This window comes from Jaculus jaculus, chromosome 4, assembly GCF_020740685.1.
Source record: "Jaculus jaculus isolate mJacJac1 chromosome 4, mJacJac1.mat.Y.cur, whole genome shotgun sequence".
NCBI classification, from domain to species: Eukaryota; Metazoa; Chordata; class Mammalia; order Rodentia; family Dipodidae; genus Jaculus; species Jaculus jaculus.
Window position 1 is genome coordinate 17898146 of NC_059105.1, and position 26974 is coordinate 17925119.

A 26974-nucleotide genomic window follows, 5' to 3' on the forward strand; every position below is an offset into this window, starting at 1 on the left:
AAACACCATTTTGCCCAAGCACAAGGCAGTAGTGTGCACACAAGTTCATAACCTTTTATTTTCCTCAGTGTGTTACAATGTTATAATTAAATCAGGTAGTCAACTAGAAGAAAACAACTTCACTGTCAGTTATAGAAAAACAAAATGTTTAAGCAGAGAATTTGTTATTGTATGTCCTTCCCCCCCCCCCCCCCGCGCCAAAAAAAAAACCTACCTTTTGAATCAGGTGACACTATCTCCCTGAGAAATAGTTACCCCCCCCCAGCACTAGAATGTTAACTGTCCCTCTTTGTTCCTAGGGAATGGAGGATGTCCTACGCTGTTTCATCAAAGAAGGCAACGCTGAAATGACCCGCCAAATAGAGTTTATCATCAAACAGCTAAATTCTGGTCAGTTTCTTGCAAGATTTGGTGATCTGTCTTTTGGATTATTCACACATGGTAGAAAGAATCATGGGCTTCTCATAGATTTGTCATGTGTTAGAAGGAATTCAAGAGACCTTCCTCCCTCTCTTCATTCCCTCCCTCCCTTGTTTTGAAGCAGGGTCTCACTCTGGCCCAGGATGACCTGGAACTCACAGTGGTTCTCCGACCTCAGCTGGTATTAAAGGTGTGCACCACCACGCCTGGCCAATAGACCTTTCTTAAGAGTTAGGTATTTGTAATTTCAGCACTAGAGAGCCTGAGGCTGAAAGAACATTGTGAGTTCTACACCAGCGAGGGCTCTGTAGTGAGTACCAGGTCAGCATGGGTTATGTAACAAGGCCCTTCCTAAACAGGCTTTGAGTGGGAAACCCAAGTGAACTCACAGAAATTCAGCCAGGAACCGAGGATGGAACTTAGCAGTAGTATTTCTGTTTGGATAAATGAGGCCCTCAGTTCTGTACCGGTACTCAAGGCCAAATTGTCCAAGATTAACCTCTCTTATCACACTGGGGATCTTTTGTCACACCTTAGGTGTTAGGTATATAGTCAACAACAAAAAATTCAAAGCAATTACAGAAGCCTTCTTTCTCTACCTCGTAAGATCACTTTATGGGCCTCTCCTTGTTCCCTCCTGAATCCTGCCTCACTGATAAGGGCAATGTCCCCAGGTCCTGAAGGTACTTAATAAAACAGATGCCAGTCTTCTAGCACCATCTCAAATTCATTCACTACAGAAAGATGTGTGGTTGCCAGCTGGCAGCATGCGGGGAGGCTGCATGTTCCCATAAGAGGAGCCGAGGGTCAGGGCAGCCTTGAAAGAACAGGAGTGGAGAAGGCCCGGGCTCTTTCTGTGGACTTAACACAGGTTCCAGTGGTACCAGTTTTTAGGGATCAAGCTTGTCACCTGTTTCTCTCCATGCTCTTCCCTGGCATTTGTACAAGTGTAACAATTCCATTCAATACATGGTGAAAGGTTTAAAAAAAAGTTCTCTGTCCTCACAAAGTCAGCCACTCAGCCAATAACATGTACCAGGAAAATGCCAGAAGCCCACAAGTGGCCCATCTTCTACTGATAATTTCCAATGAGGGATATGCCCACACCAGCCAAATTGGAGGGAGGAGGTATTGGACCCCCAGGTGGCTGCAGCGGGCTGCAGGGCAGAGTGCAGGTGAAGCCTATAGCGTGAGTAACCACAGCAGCAACAGGAGGGTCGGTCCTTGACGCAGACTAGAGCCACAACTCCAGCCCTCAGCAAGGGAACCCGCAGATTTTAGCAACTCATGGAAAAAGGCCAGAGGCTCCAGCCAAGGACACCAGACAGGAGCACCACGGAGTGCATCCCCAGCTGTAGGCCTTACTGGTTCCCTGAGGAGGCTCTGGGGGTACCCTCCACATCAGGGACAGCAGGGAGACAGCTGTCCCAGAAAGGAAGAGCAGAGGCCTATAAAGTGGATGATTCTGGGACTGAGTAGAAGTAACAAGATTGTGGGTTTGGGGATTGGGAGCTGAACTGGGGAACCAGAGAGCAACGAGAGTGCCTGACTGTGGACTTTCATATGTGAACACCAGGGTTTGTAAGTGCTGACTGCCATTTTGAAAGGCACTTCCTGAAGGTGGACTGTTTGTGGGCAGAGATGAGAAGTTAGATAATTAAACCTCAGAGCACATTCAGAATGTCATAACAGCCTTGTGTTTGCAAAGTAGCTGTCTGGATCAACTGACATTCTGTGGTGCTGGTACAGGTCAGAGGGTGGAGCTGGGCAGCCCCTGTAAGGTAGGGACAAACTTCTGTGTCTCAGTGGCCTTAGACCAGGTAAGTCATTAGTAGTAGAATAAGCCTGTCAAGGATGTTGGTGCTTTCCTCCTAGATAGTAGTTCTTTAGAATAAGTTCTTTAGGGGCTGGAGAGATGGCTTAGCAGTTAAGGCACTTGCCTGCGAAGCCTAAGGACTCAGGTTCAATTCCCCAGATCCCACGTAAGCCAGATGCACAAGGTGATGCATGTGTAAGGTCATGCACGCACACAAGGTGGCACATACATCTGGAGTGGCTGGAGGTCCTGGCATGCCAAGTCTCTGTCATAAATGAATAATAATAAGTTCTTTAGAAAAAGGCTATGGAGGATGTGGGGTGCTTCCCTCCTAGGCAGTAGTTCCATGTGATTAGCAGATACACTTGCCTGGAGCAAGTCTCTTCAAGTGTGGCCTTTGATTCCTTCTTTTCTCCTGCTTCCTGTCATCTCTCAGGCTTTTTCACCTTATTTTCAAGAGTAGTGCTAATAGAGAAGACACATAGAGATGGAGAGAGGTTAGTCGTATGCTGTACACCCAGGGACTCATGACTCATATTGGGTAGGTGGTGTATTAGGGTTTTCCAGAGAAAAAGAACTGTGTGTGTTTGTGTGTGAGAGAGAGAGAAAGAGAGAGATTACAAAAAGGGATTTAGTCGAAGGTCTAGAAGCTCCCAGATAGTCACTAGTGTGCGTCTGTTGAAAGATCAAGGAAGCTGGAGCAACAATAGACACACAGGGAAAATGATGTTTGTACAGGTGGTTGGCTTTCTCCCAGTTTCATTCCACCCTATTAGATGGTGCCACCTATGTGGAGGGCAGATCTTTCATACTTATTTGCTGTCCCACATGCCAATCATTTCCAAAAATACCCTCAAAGACATACCTAGAAGTGTGTTATCACTAGTCTAGGCATCTCTCAATCCAGTCAAGATGACAACCAAGATTAGCTTTCACAGAAGGCTTCCTAGCAAGTCAGTGGCCATATATCCTCTGGGAAGTAGAGATGGGACTGATTTGGGGGATTCAAATGCAAACTCCAAACCCAAGCTTATGTCTGCTTTACTTAAATAATTAAAATAAAACAACATGGAGAAGGACTACTTTTGTGAATTATTAGTATTGATTGCATAAGGTTTAGGAAGGGTGAAGGGGAGTCCAGGTACCAAAGAAAGGGGAATAGCAGGGGAGGTTAGTCTGAGAACCAGAGGGTGAGGAGTGGAACGTCCACATGGTCTAAGGACCCATGTGTACCCATTGTTGCCAGGGAGGGAAGGCCACAACCTTACCATTGGCGGAAACCTCAGCTGCTGGGGGATGGAAAGGAGCCGGAAAAGAGGAAAAAGCCTCGTGAGCAGCCAGGCTTTTTATTTTGGGTCTGGGCTGAATCTGGAAGAAATCAGCACACCTGGGTGCAGCATCTGGAAGGGGCTGGCCTTGAACGCATTCACCTGAGCAATTACAGCTCTGCAGGAGCCGCTGCAGGAACAGGGTGATTATGTGGGGTAATTTCCCCCTCAGAAAGGAGAGGTTGTCATCACTAAGCACTTATTTACTTTCCTCCCCTGAAGCTTTCCCTGGTTGTATGTTGGCTCCTGTGAATGTGTTCTGTGATAAAAAGGGTGATCAAACTGTAGCCAAAGTATGCACCGTCTAGGAATGGCTAAGAGTGAAGTAGTTGTAAACACGAGTGGTGAGGACTGAGGAAGGCTCACTCACATCATGGTCAGGAGTGGGAGAAATCTGACATGCCCTCACCCTGTGGTACTCTTACGGTTTGGTGGCAGAAGGAGTTCCTTAGCCAGTCGTCCCACTTTGATCATGGTCATTTGTTGATTTATTTTTTTCTTTATAGAAGAGGTACTGGATGGTGTTCTTGAATCAGATGATGATGAAGATGAAGATGACGAAGTAAGTTGAAGGCTCATCACCACACACAAAGCTATACCAACTCTAGCCAAAAATGAGGTCCTCACTCCTCAGTGCCATTGCTTGGAGCTGCCAGTTTAGTGGAGGCTTAGTGGGTAGTGGTGGTTCTTTGACTCTCACATGGGCTCTTATGTGGCTGCCTCAGTGTCCAGGCTGTCCTCACTGTCCACAGCCTCTCCAGGTGCCTGGCTTCTTTCAGTGGCCCAGCCTGGATTTTTGGGTCTGCAACTGGGCTCCTAAAATGGAGCAAAAGCTGTGCCTCCTCTCTGGGTTCAGAAGCCTCAGAACAGTGCTCTCGCGGCAGTCCCTCAGACTATCGCAAGCCCAGCTCAGACCAGGGACGGAAACAGACAGCGGGAGGCGGGCCCGCCACACCTGGGGAGGGCAGAGCGCAGGGGCACACGTGAAAGAAAGTGGTTCTTTGTGAAGTCTTTGCTCTGAAGGGGTATGAGCCTTTGCCTGCCCCAGTGGTGCAGGGCTGGGCCCACGGGCTCAATGGTGGGATGCTCTAAGCTGAGGGGGTCTGGGTCTAGTCGGGAGCCAGCAGAAACAACCACTTCATTGTGCCAGTGCCATTCTTCTGGGATAGGTTTGCTCAGAAGTTAATGTGTGGGCGTCTCTGTGGAGTGGTGTGAAGGACAGTGACCGGGGCTGTAGACAGACGCAGCTTTCCCTGGGAGATCCAAAAGGAGCAGAAACACCACTCTCTCCATTCCTTTTTGGTGCAGGAGCAGTTAGTACTAAAGTGACTGCTAGGAGTGTCTTCTATTTGTGGGAAATTGTAGGGTGTTTGTTGTTGTTTGTTTGTTTGTTTAATATTTTTATTAATTTGCAAACAGAGTGATAGAGAGAATAGGTGCCCCAGGGCCTCCAGCCACTGCAACCAGACTCCAGATACATTTACCACTTTGTGCATCTGGCTTTATGTGGGAACTGGGAAAGCAAACTCAAGTTGTTAGGTTTTGCAGGCAAGCACCTTAACTGCTACACTATCTCTCCAGCTTGGAAATTGTAGTTTTACTTGCAGTTTTGCTCTGTCAGTTTAACAAGTTCAGTGAAAGCCATGTTTATATTCCCTGATGGTGTCTGTTGGGGCAGTAGTTATTTAAGAGTCCCCCATCAAAGGGGACAGGCTGGCTGATACCTGCCAGGTAACTTCTCCAGCAGGCCCATTCTCTGCCTGCCATTTCCTTGCTGGGCCACAGATGGCACAGCAGGCACATCTTCTCCAGAGGGTCAGAGACCAGCCCCAGGCCCAAGGAGAGTGGGAGGTAAAGTCTGCCTAACAGCAGGGGTCTGCACACCTTCTGGAAGGGGGAAAATTGGAGGTGTATCAGGCTGGGTGGTCAGTCTCAGTTTCAACCACTCAGTCTGCCCTTTAACGCACAGGAGCTATCAGGAAAACTGGCCGTTTCCCTAAAACTATTTATGGACACTAAAAAATGAAGTGTCATATAATTTTCATATGTCATTAATATATTTCCAAATATTTAAAAACATAAAACTCAGGCTGGAGAGATGGCTTAGTGGTTAAGCGCTTGCCTATGAAGCCTAAGGACCCCGGTTCGAGGCTCGATTCCCCAGGACCCACGTTAGCCAGGTGCACAAGGGGCTGTACGCATCTGGAGTTTGTTTTCAGTGGCTTGGAAGCCCTGGAGCACCCATTCTCTGTCTGTCTCTATCTGCCTCTTTCTCTGCCTGTCACTCTTAAATAAATAAATAAACAAAAAAATTTTTTTAAAAAAAACATAAAACTCATTCTTAGTTAACAGCTAACAAAAATAGTCTCTGTGACCAATGGCCATTTCTGGCCACCCCACCATAGAGCCCAGCAGCTGACACAGCCAGTGTGCTGTAACTGACCCTTCCACACTGTTCTGAGTTACTTTAAGTTTTCGTTTTATTATTGTTTTTGCTTATGTGTGTATTGGCATGTGTAGGCACACATGTGTGTGAGTGAACATGCGTATGTATGTGTGTGCATGTGGAGGCCACAGGTTGACTTAGTGTCTTCCTCGTTGGCTCTCTGCTTTATTTACAGAAACAGATTCTGTCGCTTGAACCCAGGGCTCACAAATTCAAGTAGTCTAGCTAGCTAGTTTGCCCAGGGTTCCCGTCTTTACCTCCTGGGCTGCCACACTTGCCTGGCATTGACATAGGTGTGGGGGATCCAAATGTCAGTCCCCATACTTGCATGGCAAACACTTTATCCATTGAGTCATCTCCCCAGGTCCCAGTTTAATATCATATATATATAATTTATTTGAGCAGAGAGAGTATGCATGAACGGACATACCAGGGCCTCTTACTACGTCAAACAGACAGACAGTTTATCTGGCTTTACATAGTACTGGGCTGGCAGGCTTTGTAATCAAGTGTCTGTAACCACTAAACCATCTCTTCCCAGTCATTCATATATATTATATATAGAGAGGGGGGGAAGAGGGGGGAAGGGGGGGGTTGGTTTTTTTCAAGGTCTCACTCTAGCCCAACCTGACCTGAAATTCATTCTGTAATCTCAGACTGGCCTCAAACTTGCAAGGATTCTCCTACCTTAGTTTCCCAGATGCTGGGATTAAAGACATGCATATACCACCATACTCAGGTAGTTTAATATTTTAATTATTTCATTCTAATAACTTTTTGTCATCCTGTCCACAACTTCTCATGATTTATTTTTGTTCCCTTTCTTTGGTTTATTTTGTACTCTTATTTCTGTTTATTTATTTGATAGAGAGAGAAAAAATGGGTGCACCAGGGCCTCCAGCTGCTGCAAACTCCAGACATATGCACCATTATGTATATCTGACTTACATGGGTTCTGGGGAATCAAACCTGAGTCCTTTGGCTTTTCAGGCAAGCACATTAACAGCTAAGCCATCTCTCCAGCTCACTTTGGTTTTTGATTGTTTTGTTTGTGTAGCCCAGGCTTCATCCTTGCATCATCCTCTCAGTGCTGGCATTACAGGCACTGGTCACCACACCTAGCTTGTTGTTTTCTTGTTTTGCTATTAAGCCTTTAGTTTTTATTTTTTAATGGAAAATTCATCTGATCCAACTGTTCTGGTTAATGATGGGAATTCAACTTGTGGAAATTTCCCTTTAGAAGCATCTAGAGTCAGCAGTGAAGTAAATATGGAAGTCTTCATTTAATCCTTCTGTTCCATGAAGGTTTTTACTTTCATTTCCAAAGGTTTATATCAGTAAACATCTATTGCAATAGCTAGATTTTCAGACAGGTCCTGGAAGATGTTTAGTAGGGGAAATAAAGGAAGGGAACAAAATGTGACTGAAGAGCTCAGGTCCACTGTGGTGGTGGACTGCCACTCTGTTTGGGGGAGCAGGGGGTTCCTCACAGTGCACTGCAAGATGCTAGCTGCATGGGCCCCTCTGGGGACAGTCAATTGTATCTGGTTTCACTCAGCTTTTGTCACCTTTCTTAACTACTTTTATAACTGTCTTTTAAAATTGGACAGGAAAAGAGTGACAGATGCTTAGGATAAAGGAAAATCTCCATGAACTACTTGAGCAGTAGTTCCATCGTATCCTGAAAGGTGACAACACTGAAGGAGACACTGAGATTACTAAGGTGTCAGAGTCATACCTCATCTTGCTTAGAAGTACAGGATTTTCTGTTTTTAGTTTTCAAAGGTAGGGTTTTGCTCTAGCCAAAGCTAACCTATAATTTACTATAGTCTCAGGGTGGCCTTGAACTCATGGCAGTCCTCCTACTTCTGCTGGGATTCCAAAACAGATAATGGAATCACTGTTTTCCCTTAGCTGCTCAGTGACATGGCACTGAACAGTGGACTAGAGATACATTACATTTTTCTTGCTTCACACAGGGCTGAGATATATATGCTGTCAAGATGACCCTAGATATAAAATCTTGACTGTCTAAGTTCATTTTTTTTAATTTGCCCTCTACTTTTCAAACTTTATTGCAAAAAGCAATGGTGAGGTTGGAGAGATGGCTTAGTGGATAAGGCACCTGCCTACAAAGCCAAAGGACCTCAGTTTGATTTCCCTGAACCCACATAAGCCAGATGCACAAGGTGGCACATGTGTCTGGAGTTCATCTGCAGTAGCTGAAAGCCCTGGCACACCCGTTCTCTCTTTTCTCTCTCTTCTCTCTCTTCTCTCTCTTTCTCAAATAAATAAAAATTAAAAAAATTTTAAAGTTAAAGCAATGGTAGTAAATCTCAAGGACATAGTTTTCTGGGAATCCTCTCTTGAAAAATGACATTTCGGGGCTGGGGAAATGGCTTAGCAGTTAAAGGCACTTGCTTACAAAGCCTGCTGGTCCAGGTTTGATTCCCTAATACCCACATAAAGCCAGATGCACACTGTGATTCATGCATCTGGAGTTCATTTACAGTGGTAAGAGACCCTGGTGTGCCTATAACAAATTTTCTCTCTCTCTCCTCTTTCCCTCTTTCAAGTAAATAAAATATTTTTTTTTAAAGAAAATGTAGTCTAGTGTGGTAGCACATGCCAATAATCCCACCACTTGGAAGGCAGAGAGGTAGGAGGATCGCTGTGAGCTCAAGACCACTTTAAGACTACAGAGTGAATTCCAGATCAGCCTATGCTAGAGTGAGACCCTACCTTGGGGGGGGGGGGTGGGAGAAAGAAAGAGAGAGAGAGAGAGAGGGGGGAGGGAGGGAGGAAATGTAATTCTGGCAAGTCCATATTCCAGCTTTTCCCAGTCTGATCTGTCTTTGGATCAGCAACAACCGTGTGCACAGCTTGTGTGGTTTTTACCATGTTAGCAACTGAGACTTAAAAGTCATATATATGGGCCTGGAGGGATGGCTTAGCAGTTAAGATACTTGCCTGCAAAGCCAAAGGACCCAGGTTCAATTCCCTAGGACCCACATAAGCCAGATGCATAAGGTGGCACATGTATCTGGAGTTCTTCTGCAGCAGCTAGAGGCCCTGGCACAGTGTGATTTTTTTTCTCTTATCTGCCTCTTTTTCTCTCTTCAAATAAATTTATATATTTATTTATTTTTTTTCACACTTTTAAGTCAAGGACTTTTTATTTTAACATGACTTTCAAGCACCCTGGTTTAATTTCAGAGAACCTGAAGCTATGGCTTGTGAGGTATTTAATGACTGCTGGTTTGATACGAGCAACTCCTCCCTGGCTGTGGTTTCCTCTCCCCGTAATCACAGAAAGATAGGGCTTACCACCATTCTGCTTAAATTCTTCAGTTTTCTGCTGTAGAACTGTCATGAGATGTTCTATAGCTTCGTCCACGTGCAGCCCGTGGAGGTCTAAGATATTCTGTGGCAGCAGGGATGAATTGACTTTCTCAAAGATCTCCACAGCGGCGAGGTGGTTGGCTTCTTTCAGCTTCTGCTCGTGAAGACTGCCCTGCTGTGCATATTTATTTATTTATTATGGGCATGGTGGTACACACCTTTAATCCCAGCACTCAGGAGACAGAAGTAGGAGGATTGCCATGAGTTTGAGGCCACCTGAGACTACATAGTGAATCCCAGATCAGCCTGAGCTAAAGTAAGACCCTACCTTGAAAAACAAACAAATATATATTTATTTGTATTTAAGTAATATATGTGGGCTGGAAAGATGACTTAGTGGTTAAGGCACATGCCTGTAAAGCCAAATGGCCCAGGTTTGACTCCCCAGTACCCACATAAAGCCAAATGCACAAGGTGGTGCATATGTCTGGAATTTGTAGTAGCTAGAGGCCCTGGTGTGCTCATTCTCTCTCTCTGCATCTTTGTCTCTCAGAAATAAATATATTTTTAAAGTCACACACACACACACACACACATATATGCATACATGTATATGTATATATATATGTATGTATATGTATATGTACACACATACATGTGTGCATATATATGTATTTGTGTGCATGGTCTGGGGATTGAACCCAGGGCCTTGCCCTGTACTTGTGCTAAGCATGTACTCTGCCACTGAGCTACATCCCAACCCTTTATCTCTAATTTCTAAGGTTGTAGTAACTTTAGTGTGTTAAAACCAGTTATAGCTGGGTGTGGTGGTCCATGCCTTTAATCCTAGCATTAGGGAGACATAGGAGCATTGCTGTGAATTTGAGGCCAACCTGGGACTATGGAGTGACTGTCAGATCAGTTTGGGCTAGACTAAGACCCTACCTAGAAGAAAACAAAAAAAAAAATTACTGAATATAAACCCACTTAGTACACCAAAATATTTAAATATATTTATTTATTTGAGAGAGAGAAAAAAAAAGAAAATGGACACACTAGAGTTTCCATTCACTGCAAATGAACTCCAGATACATGCACCACCTTATTATCTGGCCTGTGTGGGTACTGGGGAATCGAATCTGGGTCTTTAAGCTTCTCAGGCAAGCACCTTAACTGCTAAACCATCACTCCAGCCCAATATACTAAAATTTAAAAATTATAGAACTAGCTGAGTGTGGTGGTATGTGGCTTTAATCCTAGCACTTGGGAGGCAGAGGTAGGAGAATTGCAATAAGTTTGAGGCCTCCCTGTGACTACATAATGAATTCCAGGTCAGCCTAATCTAGAGTGAGACCCTACCTTGAAAAACCAAAATAAAAAATATATATATAAACTAGCAATGTAATTTTTAATATTTTTATATATTCAAAAGCAGAGAGACAGTAGAATGGGTGTGCCAGGTCCTCTTGCCATTGCATGTACCACTTTGTGGACCTGGCTTTATATGGGTCATGGGGAATTGAAACCAGGTTGTCAGGCTTTGCAGGCTAGTGCCTTTAACCACTGAGTCATCTCTCCAGTCCTCTCCCCCTTTTTTTTGGTGTTTTGATTTTTCAAGGTAGGGTCTCACTGTCTAGTCCAGGCTGACCTGGAATTCATTATGTAGTCTCAGGGTGGCCTTGAACTCACAGTGATCCACCCCTGCCTCTCTAATGCTGGGATTAAAGATATGTGCCACCACGCCTGGCTTCCATATTTTTAAACATATATATTTTATTCATTTTATTTATTTTTTTATTTGAGAGAGAGAGAAGGAAAGAGGTAGGTAGGTAGGCAGGCAGGCAGGCAGACAGACAGACAGATAGATAATGCACCTCCAGGGCCTCCAGTTACTGCAAAGGAACTCCAAATGCATGTGCCACCTTGTGCATCTGGTTTATGTGGGTTCTAGGTGGTTGAACCTGGGTCCTTAGGCTTCACAGGCAAGTGCCTTAACTGCTCAGCCATCTCTCCAGCCCAGTCCCATACTTTTTTATTTATAGGCCAGTTAGAGGATAATGTACAAAGAAACAAACCTTGCTAGGTGTGGTGGCACACACTGGTAATCTAGCACCCAGGAAGCTGAGGCAGGAAGATCCTGAGTTCAGAGCCAATCTGGGTTACATAGCACTACTCTGTCTCAAAAAAAAAAAAAAAAAAAAAAATTGTACTGCTCTTTGGCAGCACATACACTAAAATTGGAACAATACAGAGATTAGCATGGCCCCTGTGCAAGGATGACATGCAAATTCGTGAAGCGGTCCATGCTTTTCACCCAGTGTGGGCAAGGAGGTGATGTCCACCTTCTGCTCATACCGTCACTTCCCCTGCCATCATGGAGCTTCCCTCAAGTCTATAAGCCAAAATAAACCTTTTTATTTCTAATTGTAAAGTTAACATGAATGGTATTTTAAACAAAGCAAATATATAAATACATGTACCTGTGAATTATAGGTAGCTTATGAGTCCATGCCATAGAAAGGAGTGGAAAGTTACGCCCTTCTTGTTGACATTAGGACCTGTAAGGGGAAAAAGGAATGAGGAAGTGTGGTGGTGGTAGAGAGAGGCCCTGGCCAACAGGGCCCTGGGCTGCAGACCTGTTAAGCAAGAGAAGTGAAAACCAGATGGTGTATGTGGTGAGGCTGATGTCTGTTGCTGCAAGTTTGGGGGATTAGTGGGGCAAAGGCCACACTACAGTGAAGTAAGGAGCACATGGGATACAAGGAAATGTCACTGACAAATATAGTTCACTCTTACATCAATATGGCCGCATGTAGCAACAGGAGGAGGCTAAAGGGCCATTTTGGTTCAGTTTAAGATGAGAAAAGCTGGGCGTGGTGGCTCACACATGGTTGAAGTAGAGATGAAAGGCCTTCTGTGCTATTCTAGAAGATGATTTTAAGACAAATACTGTCTCCTCTTAACAAAATAGGTTTGAGTGCCAGGTGAGGTGAGCCATGAATGCTTACTTACTGGGCTCCCTGTAAATGTCAGTGACATAGTCAGCAGCATCCTCTACAAACTTCTCAAATCTTAGAGCCAGTCATTATTACCAAACAAATATTTGAGGATCTTTAAATAATCAAGTTCTAGGAAACAACAAGAAAAGAATTGAGGGAGGTAGTCTACGAGACTATCTGTGGTTTTACAATACCTCCAAGAGTTTTTCCTCTCCATAGAAAAGATCGGGGGGGGGGGGGGGCTGGAGAGATGGCTTAACAGTTAAGGCGCCAGCCTGCAAAGCCAAAGGACCCACATAAGCAACATGCACAGGTGGCACATGCATCTGGAGTTTGCTTGCAGAGGCTGGAGGCTGCCCTGATGCTCCCATTCTTTCTTCCTTTCTCTCTTTCTCTCTCTGCCTCTTTCTCACTCACTCAAATAAATAAAAATAAAATATTTTTTAAAAAATAGATAGTGGGGATCCTGTGACCAGAAATGACATCCGTGTGGCGTCACCATGTAGCAATCCAGAGGTCTGAGGTGGCAATGTAGGCCCTTAGCCAGGACCCTGGGGGCCTCTTGTCAGACTTTGAGTATGCAAGATGGGCAGCAAATAATAGAAAATCAGCAATTACAGGCGCATAACAGGGATAGAAAACAGGAAGTGCTGCAGGAGTTTCAGGAATCCTGCGAATAGCAGTAGGCAGCTGGCTGGAGGGAGGCAAGCACAGAGTGAAGGGAAGCGGAGGGCCGGAGACGCGTCGCCTGGGGGAGGCAGCGCTGGCACGGGCCTGATCCCTCCCACCAGCCTTCGCCTGGGAAGCTGTGTTTATATCCTAGCGTGTGTATGGTATGTGAGGCTTTCATACTTAGGGAAGACACATGGTGTACTCACATACACACACTCTTATCCTAGATGTCTTAGTCAACAGTTAGTTTCCAAAGTGAGGTTATACAGACATACGCACAGATGCACTGTGCTGCCTCTTCCTCTTGTGAGTGTTCTGTGAAATCCCTCCATGCCAGTGCAGTATGGGTGCTTCTTAATGCCACGGGCTACCATTGTCCAGATACTTCCTGCTTGAAACCGTGCTGTTACAGACTTCTTTGAAAATGTATCATGATTACTGGAGCTATTTATTTATTTATTTATTTATTGGTTTTTCAAGATAGGGTTTCACCGTAGCCCAGGCTGACCTGGAATTCGTCATGTAGTCTCAGGGTGGCCTTGAACTCACAGTGATTCTCCTACCTCAGCCCTGGAGTGATGACATTAAAGGCCTGTACCACCATGCTGGCGATTTGTTTGATTTTTTTTTAAGACAGGTTCTAACTATATAGCCCTAGGTGGCCTGGTACTCACTATATAACCTAGCCTGGTCTCACACTCATGACAATTCTTCTGCCTGGACTTCTCCTGGAAGGTTGAGACCTTCTTAACACTGCTGTTACAGGCATGCACCACCATGCCCAGCTTGTCCAGATTGCTTTTATAAAAGTTGTTCATATTTCACTAATAGAGCATGAACAGGTTTTTTTCCTTCCATCTCTACCAGCAATAGGTACTTCTTCTTTTCTCCCCACCCCCTTCTTCTTTCTTTCCCCTTCCTTTCTTCCCTCCCTTCTTTCCTTCCCTTACTGCTGGGACAGCACACAACCAGAAGCAGCTCATGGACAGAAAAGGTGTGCTTCCGGCTTAGTTTCCAGGAGAGGTTTCAGCATGGCAGGAGGAGACAGCCAGGTGTCACATGTGACATCTCAGCAGGGATGAAATACAGAGAGCTCAGTGGGGCTGGACTGATAAATGTCAAGGTCTGCCCTTTGACACCTCCTCCAGCAAGGCTCCTCTATCTTGGGGATCAAGTATGAGGCTTAATCACAAACACGTGAAGCTGTGGGAACATGTACACTCGAATACTTTTCTTTCCCTTCTCCTTCCCTCCCCTCTCTCCTTCCTTCCTTTCTTTCTTTCTTTCTTTCTTTCTTTCTTTCTTTCTTTCTTTCTTTCTTTCTTTCTTTCTTTCTTTCTTTCTTTCTTTCTCCCTTTCTCTTCCTTCCAACATAGTGGTGACAAAATACTATCTTGAGCCAGGCATGGTAATTCATGCCTTTAATCTCAGCTCTTGATAGGCTGAGGTAGGAGAATCACCATGAGTTCAAAGCCAGCCTAGGCCTACAGAGTGAGTTGCAAGTCAGCCTGTGTGAGAGTAAGACCCTGCCTCCAAAGATAAAGCAAAACAAAAGTACTGTCTCACTGTTGTTTTAATCTTGCATTTCCATGATAAGTAGTGAGTCTGAACATCTTTTTAAAAAACATTTTATTTATTCACTTATTTCAGAGAAAGACAGGTGGAGAGAGAATGGACATGACAGGACCTACAGCCACTACAAACAAACTCCAGACACAGGCGCCACTGTGCATCTGGTTTTATGTGGGTACTGGGGAATTGAACTCTGGTCGTGAGGTTTTGCAAGCAAACACTTTAACCAATGAACCACCTCTCCAGCTCATATATTGCCTGTTTTTATAATGACTATTATGATTTAAATCTGAATGTCCCTCAAAGGACCATGTGTTGAAGGCATGGTCCCCAAATACAGCAGTGTTCAGAAGTGGGGCTTTTGGGAAATGGTTGGCTCATGAGGGCTCTGAGCCAGAGTGATCCTGACCCCATAATTTGATGGGCCATTGGGAAGTGGTGGAAATGTAGAAAGCACGACCTTGTTGAAGAGAGCGGGTCATTTAGGGTTTTACATGATTTTTCTTTAGGTGACATGAACAAGCATCTGTTCCTCCCTGTGTAGGGTACTGATGAGAGACCAGAGGAACAGTCATAGCCAAGTCTACCTTGATGAACTGGGCTTTGAGTCAGACTTGCTTACAGGAGCAGCAGTGGCTCAGAGGCAGCTGTATCACCACAAAGCCCAGCGTGAGTGATGACACGAAGCTTCATCCTGGGACTCTCTGTCCAGATAGCGGGCAGCTCCCTGGAGACTGCTTAGATGGCCCCCAAGCTGGCTGAGTCAACCGGTCTGCTCTCTTAAGGACAGAGTGTTTCAATTCAGAGGAAATAGCTCTACAATAGGGGTTTACCCAAGTAAAGCCAGATGCACAAAGTGGCACATGCACCTGGAGTTCATTTGCAGTGGCAAGAGGCCCTGGTGTGCCCCTCCTCTCCTTCTCTCTCTATCTCTTCTCTTTCTCCCCCTCTCTGCCTGCTTGCAAAATAATAATAATTCTTTTAAGGCTGACATGCATCTATAATCCCCACATTAAGGAGGCAGAGACAAAAGGATCCCTAGGACTTGCTAATCTATCCAGGAGATGACCTTGAGGGGCTGGGGAGTTAAAAGTGCTTGCTTGCAAGCCTACTGGCTCATTCAACTCCCCAGTGCCCAGGTGGAGCTGGACACAAAGTGGCACCTATGACAATGGGAGGCAAAGCCAGGAAGCTTGCAGCCCAACTAGACTGGCTCACACAAAACAGCAAAAACAGTACAAGGGAGACCTGTCTCGAGCAAAGTGGGAGGCAAGGACAAACACCCCAGTGTCTCAGACCTCCACACAGGCACCATGGCACACACACACCCATATACCATTCATTGCTTTATCAAGAACATTCATAAATGAAACTCTACTGGCCCTCTGTCATTGGTTGTTATGGTTTGAATATAAACTATCTTCCTCAAAATTCACATATTAAAAGACTTGGTCCTACCTGGTGGCACTACTAAGAGGTGATCATAATATGGGGGTTCTCACTATCAATGGGTTAATCCCTTGGTGATGTCATAGCTGAAAGGTCTAGTAAGAAGACAGATGCACAAGGTGGCACATGCATCTGGAGCTCATTTGCAGCAGCTAGAGGCCCTGGCACACCCATTCTCTCTTTCTCTATCTCTCTTTCTGTCTCTTTCTCTGTCTATTGCTCTCAATAAAAATAAACAAATAAATAAAATTTTAAGGCTGGAGACATGGCTTAGTGGTTAAGGTGCTTGCCTGCAAAGCCTAAGGACCCATGTTTGACTCACCAGATTCCATGTAAGCCAGACACACAAAGGTGAGGCAAGCACCAGATCACACATGCCAACTAGGTGGCTCAAGCATCCTGAGTTTGATTGTACTGGTTGAGACCCTGGCGTGCCAGTTCTCTCTCCTTTTGTCTCTGTTTCTCTTGCTCTCTCTAAAAAAATAAATAAAAAGTGGGGCTTAGTTGAAGATGTGGGTCACTGGAGACAGGCCTTTGAGGGTTATCTTATCCTTGGTTCCTCTTTCCTCTGTCCTTGTATCCTGAGCCACCTCTGCCAAGGCTTCTATTTCCATGATGTTATGCCTCACCTCAGGCCCAAACCAAGGGAGCCAGCCAACCATGGATTGAAATCCCTGAGCCAAAATGTATCTTTCCCCCTTTTAGTTTGCTTTCTCAAGTATTTTGTGTCAATGACAAAAACATGACTGACATATTGGTATATCTTCTGCCTCCATCCATGCTGGCAGCAGCGTCACCCATCACTGCTTTTGTACCTTCTGTGCAAATGTCAGTAGAGGACTGGCCACGAAAGTCAACAGAGAGAACCAGCACCTTCAGTATTCCTCTTGGGTTTCATTACCAGTTACTTTACATAGAAGATCATTCATCGATGATTAGTCATTGTTGATTCTGAATATTCGTTCAAAATGACAAGTCCAGGCATTATTGTTCAGATGAGACATTGGTGTAGCACCCATGTTTGCAGCTTAATCTTTAACTAACAGGCTGTTGTCTCATTGAAAAATGATGGCACTACTGTGGTTTCCTTTGCTAACTTTCTGTCAGTGGGCATGAAGCAATACACATACAGGCTATGTTTCTCTAGCAAAAGGTTGACAATCTGTGAGTCCCTCCTCCTTGTCCCGATCAGTCTTCGTGGCAGCCTAATGCACATGTGGCAGTAAAGGCCATCTGGCCCATGGAGAAGGTCAGGCTGGAGCATGGGTTCCTCTGGTAGGTCCCTTCCAGAAGAACCCTGTGCACCTCAGGATGCCCTTGGGCTTCCTGTCCCCTTCCCTGGTCTTCTCTTTCTCTCCTACTCTACCTTCTTTTGCTTAGAATCAGTTCCACTCCCTCTATCCTGCATTCAGGGCTCATTGTCTAGACCTGGTGACAAGCCATGCTGTGATTCTTTCCTCAGGGAATGCTGAACCCTTCACCCGTCTTCAAAATGCCTGTGCCTGGACCAGGCTTGTCAGGAGACAGAGGAACCAGGGGTGGGATTGGGATTGAGATTCCAGGGAGTTGTCAGTTTAGTGCTCTACAGACAGTTTAGTTCCCAGCACAAATGTCCTCTAGTCTCTCCATGGGAGCTTCTCTGGTCACCTCTTGGAGGCAGTGAGCAAGTTTACATCTTGCTCTTTTGTCTTCCCGTTTCTGCCCCAGCTTGCTCCTTTAGAAGTTTCTCCATATCATTAACTAAAGTAGACTAAGTTAATGTAATATTTTTTAGACACCAGTGTTATCGAAAGCAAGGCCAGGCTGATGTGGTAGATAGAAACAGTGTCTTTGATAACGTTGCCGTCTGTTCTGGCTTCACTGAAGGGTAACCGGTACCCACGCCTGAGGGACAGTGACTAGGAGTTTGTAAGCCCTGGGTGGTCTAGCTGCTCTTATCACCACTACTTATTATCACTACTGTTAGCAGTATCACCCAAGCGTCAGCTGTAACAGCCACCTGAAGGGTCGTGTTTCTGCTTCTGCCATCCCACCATCATCAGGTTCAGGGCCAACACAGAGGAGCCTTACATAAGGATGTGGTCTCCAAGAGTTTAAAACACAGTATGCTAGTAGGAAATGTGAGGTTCGGTAAGGCTAACAGATCAGGAGACAGGTGCAATTGAAAAGATGCTTTATGGGGGCTGGAGAGATGGCTTAGCAGGTAAAGGTACTTGCTTGCAAAATCTGATGGCCCAGTGCCCATGTGTAGCCAGATGCAAAAGTGGCAGGAGGCCCTTTCTTTCTCCTTGCAGCTAAATAATAAAATATTAAAAAATAAAATGAAGCTTGGTATGGTGGTGCCATGAGTTCGAGGCCACTGTGAGACTACATAGAGAATTCCAGGTCGGCCTGGGCTACAGCAAGGCCATGCCTCAAAACCCAAAAATAAATGCATAAAACAAGCCAGTTGCTGTGGCACATGCATTTAATCCTACACTTGGGAGGCAAAGGTAGGAGGACTGCTGTAGTTTGAGGCCAGCCTGAAACTTCATAGTAAATTCTAGGCCAGCCTGGGCAAGAGCAAGACCCTCAATAAATAAATAAATAAATAAATAAATAAATAAATAAATAAAATGGAACTGGCCATGGTAGAGCCCACCTTAAATCCTAGCTCTCAAGAGGCAGAGGTAGGAGGATTACTGTGAGTTTAAAGCTAACCTGGGACTACAGAGTGAGTGCCAGGTCAGAGTGCGTGCCTGGGCTAGAGTGAGACCCTGCCTTGAAAAAGCCAAATAAAAAATAAATAAAACAGGACAGGGTGTGGTGGCCCACGCCTTTAATCCTAGCACTTGGGAGGCAGAAGTAGGAGGATCACCATGAGTTCGAGGCCACCCTGAGACTACATAGTGAGTTCCAGGTCAGCCTGGGCTAGAACAAGACCCTACCTCGGAAAACCAAATAAAGCAAGGCGTGGTGGCGCATGCTTTTAACCCCAGTACTGGGGAGGCAGAGGTAGAAGGATCGCCATGAATTCGAGGCCACCCTGAGACTACATAGTGAATTCCAGGTCAGCCTGAGCTATAGTGAGACCCTATCTTGAAATAAATAAATAAATAAATAAATAAAATAAAAAGATGCTTTCTAGACTGGGGATGTGGCGTAGGGTGCTTACCTAACATGCACAAAGCCCTGGGTTTGATCCCTGTCACCACAAAACCCAGAGGGCTTGGTAGCAAAAGGTAATCTCAGCACTTGGCAGGTTCAAGGTTAAAGGTCATCTTCTGCTACATAGTGAGCTTGAGGCAAGCCTGAGCTACATGAGAGCCTGTCTCAAAAAAAAACCAAAAAACAAAACATGATGTTTTGTCTGTCTTGGAGGCAGAGGCACACCATGCCATAGAGGCTACGGGAGTGGCACTGAAGCAAGGGGAGAGGAGGAGGACATGGGCAAAAAGCCTAGCTGTGGTTTTGTGGCAAGGTGGGGGAGTAGTCTTAGGATGGCTCCTTGGGTGCTGGGGCATAGCTGTCTGGAGCCATCCCCAGAGCCGGTGGATAGTAGACAGTGTGGGAGCCCAGTAAAGGAGGTGGCTGCGGTGTGCACCCTGAATGGCTTACAGGTGGTTTGAGGAGCTGGCTGGCGGGGGATGGGCAGGGCCTGCAAGGCCCCGGGCATGACAGCATCTGGGTAGAGGAAATTAAAGCATGGTTCATGCATGAGACTTGCGCAGCCTGGCCCCGCTGGACGTTCCCTCCAGAGACCTCTGATCTCCCAGCTCCCCTCCTTGTTGCCCACATCTTCACTCCACCACCACTGCCACCGAGGCTGCAGAGCTGGAACGGTCATTGCTGTTAATCACACTGGTCACAACTCACATAGAACTCCTTTGTATTCACCCCAGCTAATAAGCCCAAGTCTTTCAAAAGGAACTTTTATAAAAGCCTAAGAAAGGGGTGTGGGGCTGGGGAGATGGCTTAGGTGTTAAGGTGCTTGCCTGAGAAGCCTAAGGACCCAGGTTCAATTCCCCAGTACCCTATATAAGCCAGATGCATGAGATGGTGCATGTCCTCTCTCTCTTTCTCTCCTTGCAAATAACTAAATAAAGTATTTTTTAAACAAAGAATAGGGGTCTGGGAAGTGGCTCAGTGGGTGAGAGCACTTGCTGCACAAGCACAAGGACCTAAGTCCATCCCTAGCACTCATAAAAAGCCAGGCATGGCCACACGAAGCTCTAACTCCAGTGCTCAGGGAGGAAGAGACAGGAGGGCTGCTGGGAAGCCAGTCTAGCTGGAAAAACGACAGCTTCCTGCAGGGCTCCTTCCGGGTCAGGTAGGTAGTGCCGAGGGAAGAACCAGGCCTGCTGGTTCCTCCCTAGGGGTTGAGGGGATGATGAGCATCGGACGACTCAGAAACCTCTCCTGGCCACTGGAGAAAAGCCACACTGAGTCGGGAGTCTTTTCAATGCAGGAACTCGCAGAAACAACTCGCTTTATTACTCTGAGCAGTTGCCTATATCATGTTGGGGACGAAGGCGGGGATTTTAGGATGGGGTTAGAGGTAAGGGCCAATAGTAAACTGTAACTATTGAAATGGTAATTACAATTGCCACACGGAAGTGGCAGGCCAGAAGCCATTAGGCGTCTTGCTGAGTCCTAGCTGGCCAGAGACAGGTTGCCAAACTTTAGCTAGGCTCAGGAAGTTCCACTAGGTCTCACGCCTGGGCCTTTCAGAGCCCAACAACTTCCAGCTTCAATGAGAGACCCAATCAGGACAATCCAGACAGTCCCTTATCTACATAATCCTGCCCGAGTGACTCTAGATCTTGACAAGTTGGACAGTATAAAGCATCACACCAGATGTGAGAGCATACCCCTTTAATGCTAGCACTCAGGAGGGTGAGGTAGGACACACTGTTGAGGGGCTCAGGGCATCTTTCACTGTGTGTGTGTGTGTGTGTGTGTGTGTGTGTGTGAGAGAGAGAGAGAGAGAGAGAGAGTTTTTGAGATAGGGTCTTGGCTATAGCTCAGGCTGACTTGGAATTTGCTATATAGTCTCTGCCTGCCAAATGCTGGGATTAAAGGCTTGTGCAACCATGCCTGGCCCACCTTTGCCGCTTTGATGTAACCTGTGAGATTGTTGACCCAAGGGAAGCTGCTTCAGGGTGTGTGTCCAGAGAACCAGCAGCTAGACGCTGTCCATGTTTCATCCCTGCCGACGGGTGGTCACCCCTTGTGACCAGCCTGCATGGCTGGGACAGCCTGTGCTTCAGTCCCCTGCTACTACCTAATTAACAAGGAAGTGATGGTTATCTCATGTCTGTAGTCCTTGCTAGTCTTTCCATTATTCAAACCAGCCAACAGAGAAGCCAGTGTGTTCCAGTTAAGGCTTTTGCATTTTTCTGGTACTTTCATGGCTTCTACATTCATTTATTCCTCCAAAGCCATTTCTGGGCTCCCAGACCATGGCTAGGCTGAACTGGCCAGTACACTGACTCATGGCTGCGCCCTCATTTCCACTCTCATTTCTATGGAAACAGACAGCAGATGGCTCAAAACAAGGTGAGACACCTCACAATTCCTAGACATTTACAAACCCTATTTGTCCAGCATAGGAAAGGTCAACTCGTACTCTACAATGAATCTTTTTCTTTTTTCATTAAATTTTTAGAACAGTATGTGAGGTTTTCCTGTTATCACAGATTTTTGGAATATCAATACCTCCTGTGTAGTGAGAGATATTTATCATTTTGGTTATTTAATAAATATCCACCTAACAGCATATATAGATAGGTAGGGTCTCACTCTAGCCCAGGCTGACCTAGAAGTCACTATGTAGTCTCAGGATGGCCTTGAACCTCCTACTTCTGCCTCCTGAGTGCTAGGATTAAAGGCATGTACAACCACGTCTAGCCTCATTGTATAACTTTTAATTTAATTTATTTTTTAGGTGCCTTTTTGTTTTGTTTTGTTTGTTTTGTTTTGTTTTGTTTGTTTTTTGAGGTAGGGTCTCACTCTAGCCCAGGCTGACCTGGAACTCACTGTGTAGTCTCAGGGTGGCCTTGAACTCATGGTGATCCTCCTACCTCTGCCTCCTGAGTGCTAGGATTAAAGGTGTGCACCACCACGCCCAGCTCTCAGGGTCCATTTTTTAAAATATTTTTATTTATTTGTGTTTACTTGAGAGCAACAGAGAGAGAAAGAGGCAGAGAGAGAGAGAATGGGTGCACCAGGGCCTCCAGCCACTGCAAATGAACTCCAGATGTGTGCACCCCCTTGTGCATCTGGCTAACATGGGTCCTGGGGAATCAAGCCTCAAACCAGGGTCCTCAGGCTTCACAGGCAAGCACTTAACTGCTAAGCCATCTCTCCGGCCCTCAGGGTCCATTTTTAATATTTTTATAATTTATTTATTTTTGAAAATTATTGACAACTTCCATAATTATAGACAATAAGCCATGATAAGTTCCTCCCCTTCACTTTCCCCTTTAAAACTCTACTCTCCATCATATCCCCTTCCCCCTCAATTAGTTTCTCTTTTATTTTTTTAAAGATTTCATTTTTATTTATTTATTAGAGACAGAAAGAGGGAGAGAGAGAGAGAAAGGGCATGCCAGGGCCTCCAGCCACTGCAAATGAACTCCAGATGCATGCGCCACCATGTGCATCTGGCTTAACCTGGGACCTGGAGAATTGAACCTGGGTCCTTAGGCTTTGCAGGCATTTGCCTTAACCATTAAGACATCTCTTCAGCCCTCACTACTTTATTTTGATGTCATCATCTTTTCCTCATATTATACTAGTCTTGTGTAGGTAGTACCAGGCACTGCAAGGTCATGGATACCCAGGCCTTTTTGTGTGTGGAAGAGCTCATTGTAAGCAGTCCTACCCTTCCTTTGGCTCTTATATTCTTTCCGCCACCTTTTCCACAATATACCCTGAGCCTTGGAAGGTGTGATGGAGATATTTCAGTTCTGTCATTTCTTCTCAGCACTATGGTGCCTTTTGAATCATCCAGGAGATCACCACTATCTGAAAAGAGAAGGTTCTCTAACCAAAAGTAAGAGTAACATTAATATATGGGTATGAACATTAAGAAAAGTGCATATTGGACAGTTTTGAGAGCATAATTTATGCATTTAGCCAGACAGCAACAGCTGTTACACCCCTAGGACTCATGAGTTACCCTGTCATAGGTTTTCAATATCAGGCATGTATTCCCTCCTATGGAGTGGGCCTCTAGTCCAATTAGAGTGTGGTTGGTTTCCCCATAACAGACATGCTACTATTGCACCCACTGGCTCATTTGGTCTGGCTGGCCAAATTTAAGGCTTGCATTGTTCACTGTTGTTTATCTCTACTGACAACTTCTCTGTCTCCCATGGAGCTGCATGCAATAAAGCTTTTTCTACCTTTCTGTCAGCTGTTCTACATGGAGGAGTTTTTCAGCTCAGCTCCAGCAGGATTTCTCAGTGACATTGTAGCCCAAGCATGTGGAGTCTTCAACAATAGTGTCTTACCATCTATTCCTAGTGGGAAGCGAAGAGCCTCAGTAATGGCCTGTAATGTTTGGAGGCCATCAGGGACCTCCCTGGCCAATATGCCATCCCTGGCACTGAAGATTTTCTAGTAACAATCTATGGCTTCTGGATGTGCCATTGTCCAAAAGGGTCGGTTTCCATATGACATTTGTACCCTCTTAGATTTTGATTAACTCTCCCCCCACCCTTCCTTTACTCAGTCTCCTCCCCTGTCTTCACCCCCAGTATTTAAATTTATTTTTAACTGTTCTTTTTATGTGTACCTGTGTAATGTGGTGTGTGCATGTGTCCTTGGAGCATCCCGTGTGCTCACCAGTGGTGGAGGCACTTGCCTATGATGGCCAGAGCAGAATGCTGGGTGTCATGCTTCATCGCTCTGCCTCCCAGTCTCATTTTGAACCGAGTCTTCCTGAGCTGGCTGTTTTTCCCAAGTGACTTCCTGGTATCTGCTCCCGTGGGATTGGAGTTATAGGCACGTGTCGCCACACCCAACTGTTTACGTGGGATCTGGAGATTGGAACTCTTGGTTTCAGGTGGCCTCAGGGCCCTCATGATTGCACAGGAATTTCATTTAGCTGCAGAGCCATCTCTCAAGCCCACTGTATAATTTAAGGAGTATGTTTCTGATCAGTCACCATCAGTTGGCACACAACAATTAAATGCTTAGAGTCTACATCTGGGAATATGAGCAAAAACTAAATGCTGAGTGTCTGCATCTGGGAATATGAGCAAAGGAAAAGTAAAAACTTCTCCCTCCCCACTCCAAAATTCAGGCCGGCTGTGCCTGTGGTTGTGCCCAGGCTTTTGCTTGCAGCCCAGTATTTTCAGGGCTCAAAAAAGAGCCATTCTGTATCTAAATTGTGTGCTTGTGTGCTGTGTATATCACATAGAAGGGTGAGTATGTCTGTTCAGGCATGGTGGCGCACCCCTGTCATCCCAGAACTCAGGAGATAGAGGCAGAAGGATCAGGAGTTCAAGCTTAGCTTTGGCTACAAAGCAAGTTCAAGGCAAGCCTCCGTTTTGAGATATGGCCTCAACACAGAAATGAAAAACTTTTCTTTTCTTTTCTTTTCTTTTCTTTCTTTTGGTTTTTTGCAAGGTAGGGTCTCTCTGTAGCCCAGGCTGACCCGGAATTCACTAAGTTGTCTCAGGGTGGCCTCAAACTCATGGCGATCCTCCTACCTCTGCCTCGTGAGTGCTCGGATTAAAGGCGTGCACCACCATGTCTGGCTTTTTTGTTTGTTTTTGTTATTCAAGTTAGGGTCTCACTCTAGCTAAGGTTGACCTCAGGGTGGACTCGAACTCTGAGCCTCCCACCTCTGCCTCCCGAGTGCTGTGAAAAACATTTTCTGTTATGAGCAAAACGAGCAGCGTCACCTGCAGCTCTGTAGAGTCACAGGAGTGCAGAGGGAGATGCTCATCTAGCAAGTGTGAGAGGCATGGTGTGCGAAAGAACAGCTGCGAGCTGCTGTTGAAGACAGTCGTGTAGATGTCAGGTCTTTTCGTGTGAGTTCACCCGAATAGAAAAGAACAAGCAAAATGAAAGTTAATGTTGTTACATAGGGAGAAAAGCTGTGGAGAATTAGTTTGGCAACTCATTGAGCCAAACGTGTACTCCTTTCTGACACTTATTTTGATGTTTTCTTTCATGGTGGATTTATTGCTTTTATCATTGCTCACACTGCCTCTGATTCTACAGTTGTGAACTGTAAGTGCTGCTAAGGGTGTGCATTTATTTAATATATACTCGCTGGTAGAGTGCAGGCTCCAGACAGGATGTTCTGAAGTAGTTCCAACCACTCCTGTCTAGAGAGAATTCCTCCAGAGGGATGGAACAAGTCCAGTCCACCCCATTTGTGCCCTGGATAGTTCACAATCTGTGTAACTCAGATGCCTGCCCACCTGCCTCCAGGTCTGGGTGTGAATGGTACGCAGGTAGACTCCTGCAGTGTGATGTGCTCAGGAGCCTGGCTCATTGACCCAGTGATCGTGTGCGTGCATCAGCTAGCCTTGGTAAATTCACGCAGAGCACCTCAAAATACCCCCAGTCTTTGTGGCTTTAGACATACCTATCCTTTCAGGTCTGCAACTTGTCTGGACAGGTCTGCTGGTCGCTCCTGGACTCATTCATGGGGCTGGGTTTGCTGGACAACAGTTGGGCTGGAAAATTCGAGGCCATATCACTAAGGTTCTGGCTGTTGGTACTAGCTTGTTGTCAGCCTGACTTCTCTGTTCTTCTCTTGGTACCTTCTCTAGAAAGTTCCCTGGGCCTTCCCACCTTCATGAACATGAAGTCAGAAGCTTCCACACTCTTCAGGCTGAGGCTGTCAGTCTCACTTTGGAGCCATATTTCTGCTTCGTCACATGTCAGCCTAGCCTCAGGGGTTAGAAAACTAGACTGGAGAGAAAGCCTCATTTCCAAAGGCATGGCTGTCGTGCGAGGAGTCTGCAGCTGGGAAGCTCCTCGGTGACAGTCATTTCGGAACAAACCATGGCAGAAAGTTCAGATGTGCTAAACAAAATGACTGCTTTCACATACTCATGCCAAAATTCACATCTTTCTGTCCACTTGGCCCAGTATCATTTGCTAAGATGTTTGCTTTGTCTGTTGCACCTTTGTAAAAAGCAAATTGAGCCAGGCATGATGGTGCACGCCTTTAACCCCAGTACTTGGGAGAGAGGTAGGAGGATTGCCATGAGTTTGAATCCACCATGGACCTACAGAGTGAGTTCCAGGTCAGCCTGGGCTGAAGTAAGACCCTACCTTGAAGAAAAATAAATAAATAAATTGACAGTAAACATACAGATTTATTTCTAGACTCTTGAGTTTTATTTATTTGATCTGTGCTCATGCCACATGACGTTAACTACAACAGCCTTGTGGAGTTTGGCATATGCATCAACATTTGAAAAAATTGCTATAAGGGGCTAGAGAAATGGCTTAGCTGTTAAGCGCTTGCCTGTGAAGCCTAAGGATCCCAGTTTGAGGCTTGATTCCCCAGGACCCATGTTAGCCAGATACACAAGGGGGCGCATGCATCTGGAGTTCATTTACAGAGGTTGGAGGCCCTGGCACGCCCATTCTCTCTCTCTGCCTCTTTTTCTCTCTGTCTGTTGCTCTCAAATAAATAAATAAAAATATTTTTTTTAATTACTATGAAATAAAAGAGAGACTGATTGAGATGGGAAGAATGGAGTTTCAAAAGGGAAAGTGGGGGAGGGAGGGTATTACCATAGGCTTTTTTTTATAATCCTGGAAGTTGTTAATTTAAAAAATTTTTTGAAAAGAAAAAAATGCTGTGTGCTATCCATTTTCTTTTATTTATGAGATAGAGAAAGAGGCAGGTAGATAGATGAGAGAGAGAGTAGGTACACCAGGGCCTCTAGCCACTACAAACGAACTCCCTCCAGAC

General features: G+C 45.5%; 1 protein-coding gene and 1 non-coding gene across 4 annotated transcripts in view; both read left to right on the forward strand.

The window, feature by feature from the left end:
• Positions 1 to 26974, forward strand: part of Armc9 (armadillo repeat containing 9) — a 183580-nt gene that overhangs the window by 101626 nt on the left and 54980 nt on the right. For all 3 annotated transcript variants that reach the window (XM_045147325.1, XM_045147327.1, XM_045147326.1), the window contains exons 18-19: positions 300 to 390; positions 4071 to 4126. In XM_045147325.1, the coding sequence (XP_045003260.1) occupies positions 300 to 390; positions 4071 to 4126 (147 nt within the window). The remainder of the gene's footprint in view (positions 1 to 299; positions 391 to 4070; positions 4127 to 26974) is intronic.
• LOC123460412 lies at positions 11562 to 11663 on the forward strand. Its single transcript, XR_006636977.1, has one exon. It is a non-coding gene; the product is annotated as a U6 spliceosomal RNA (small nuclear RNA).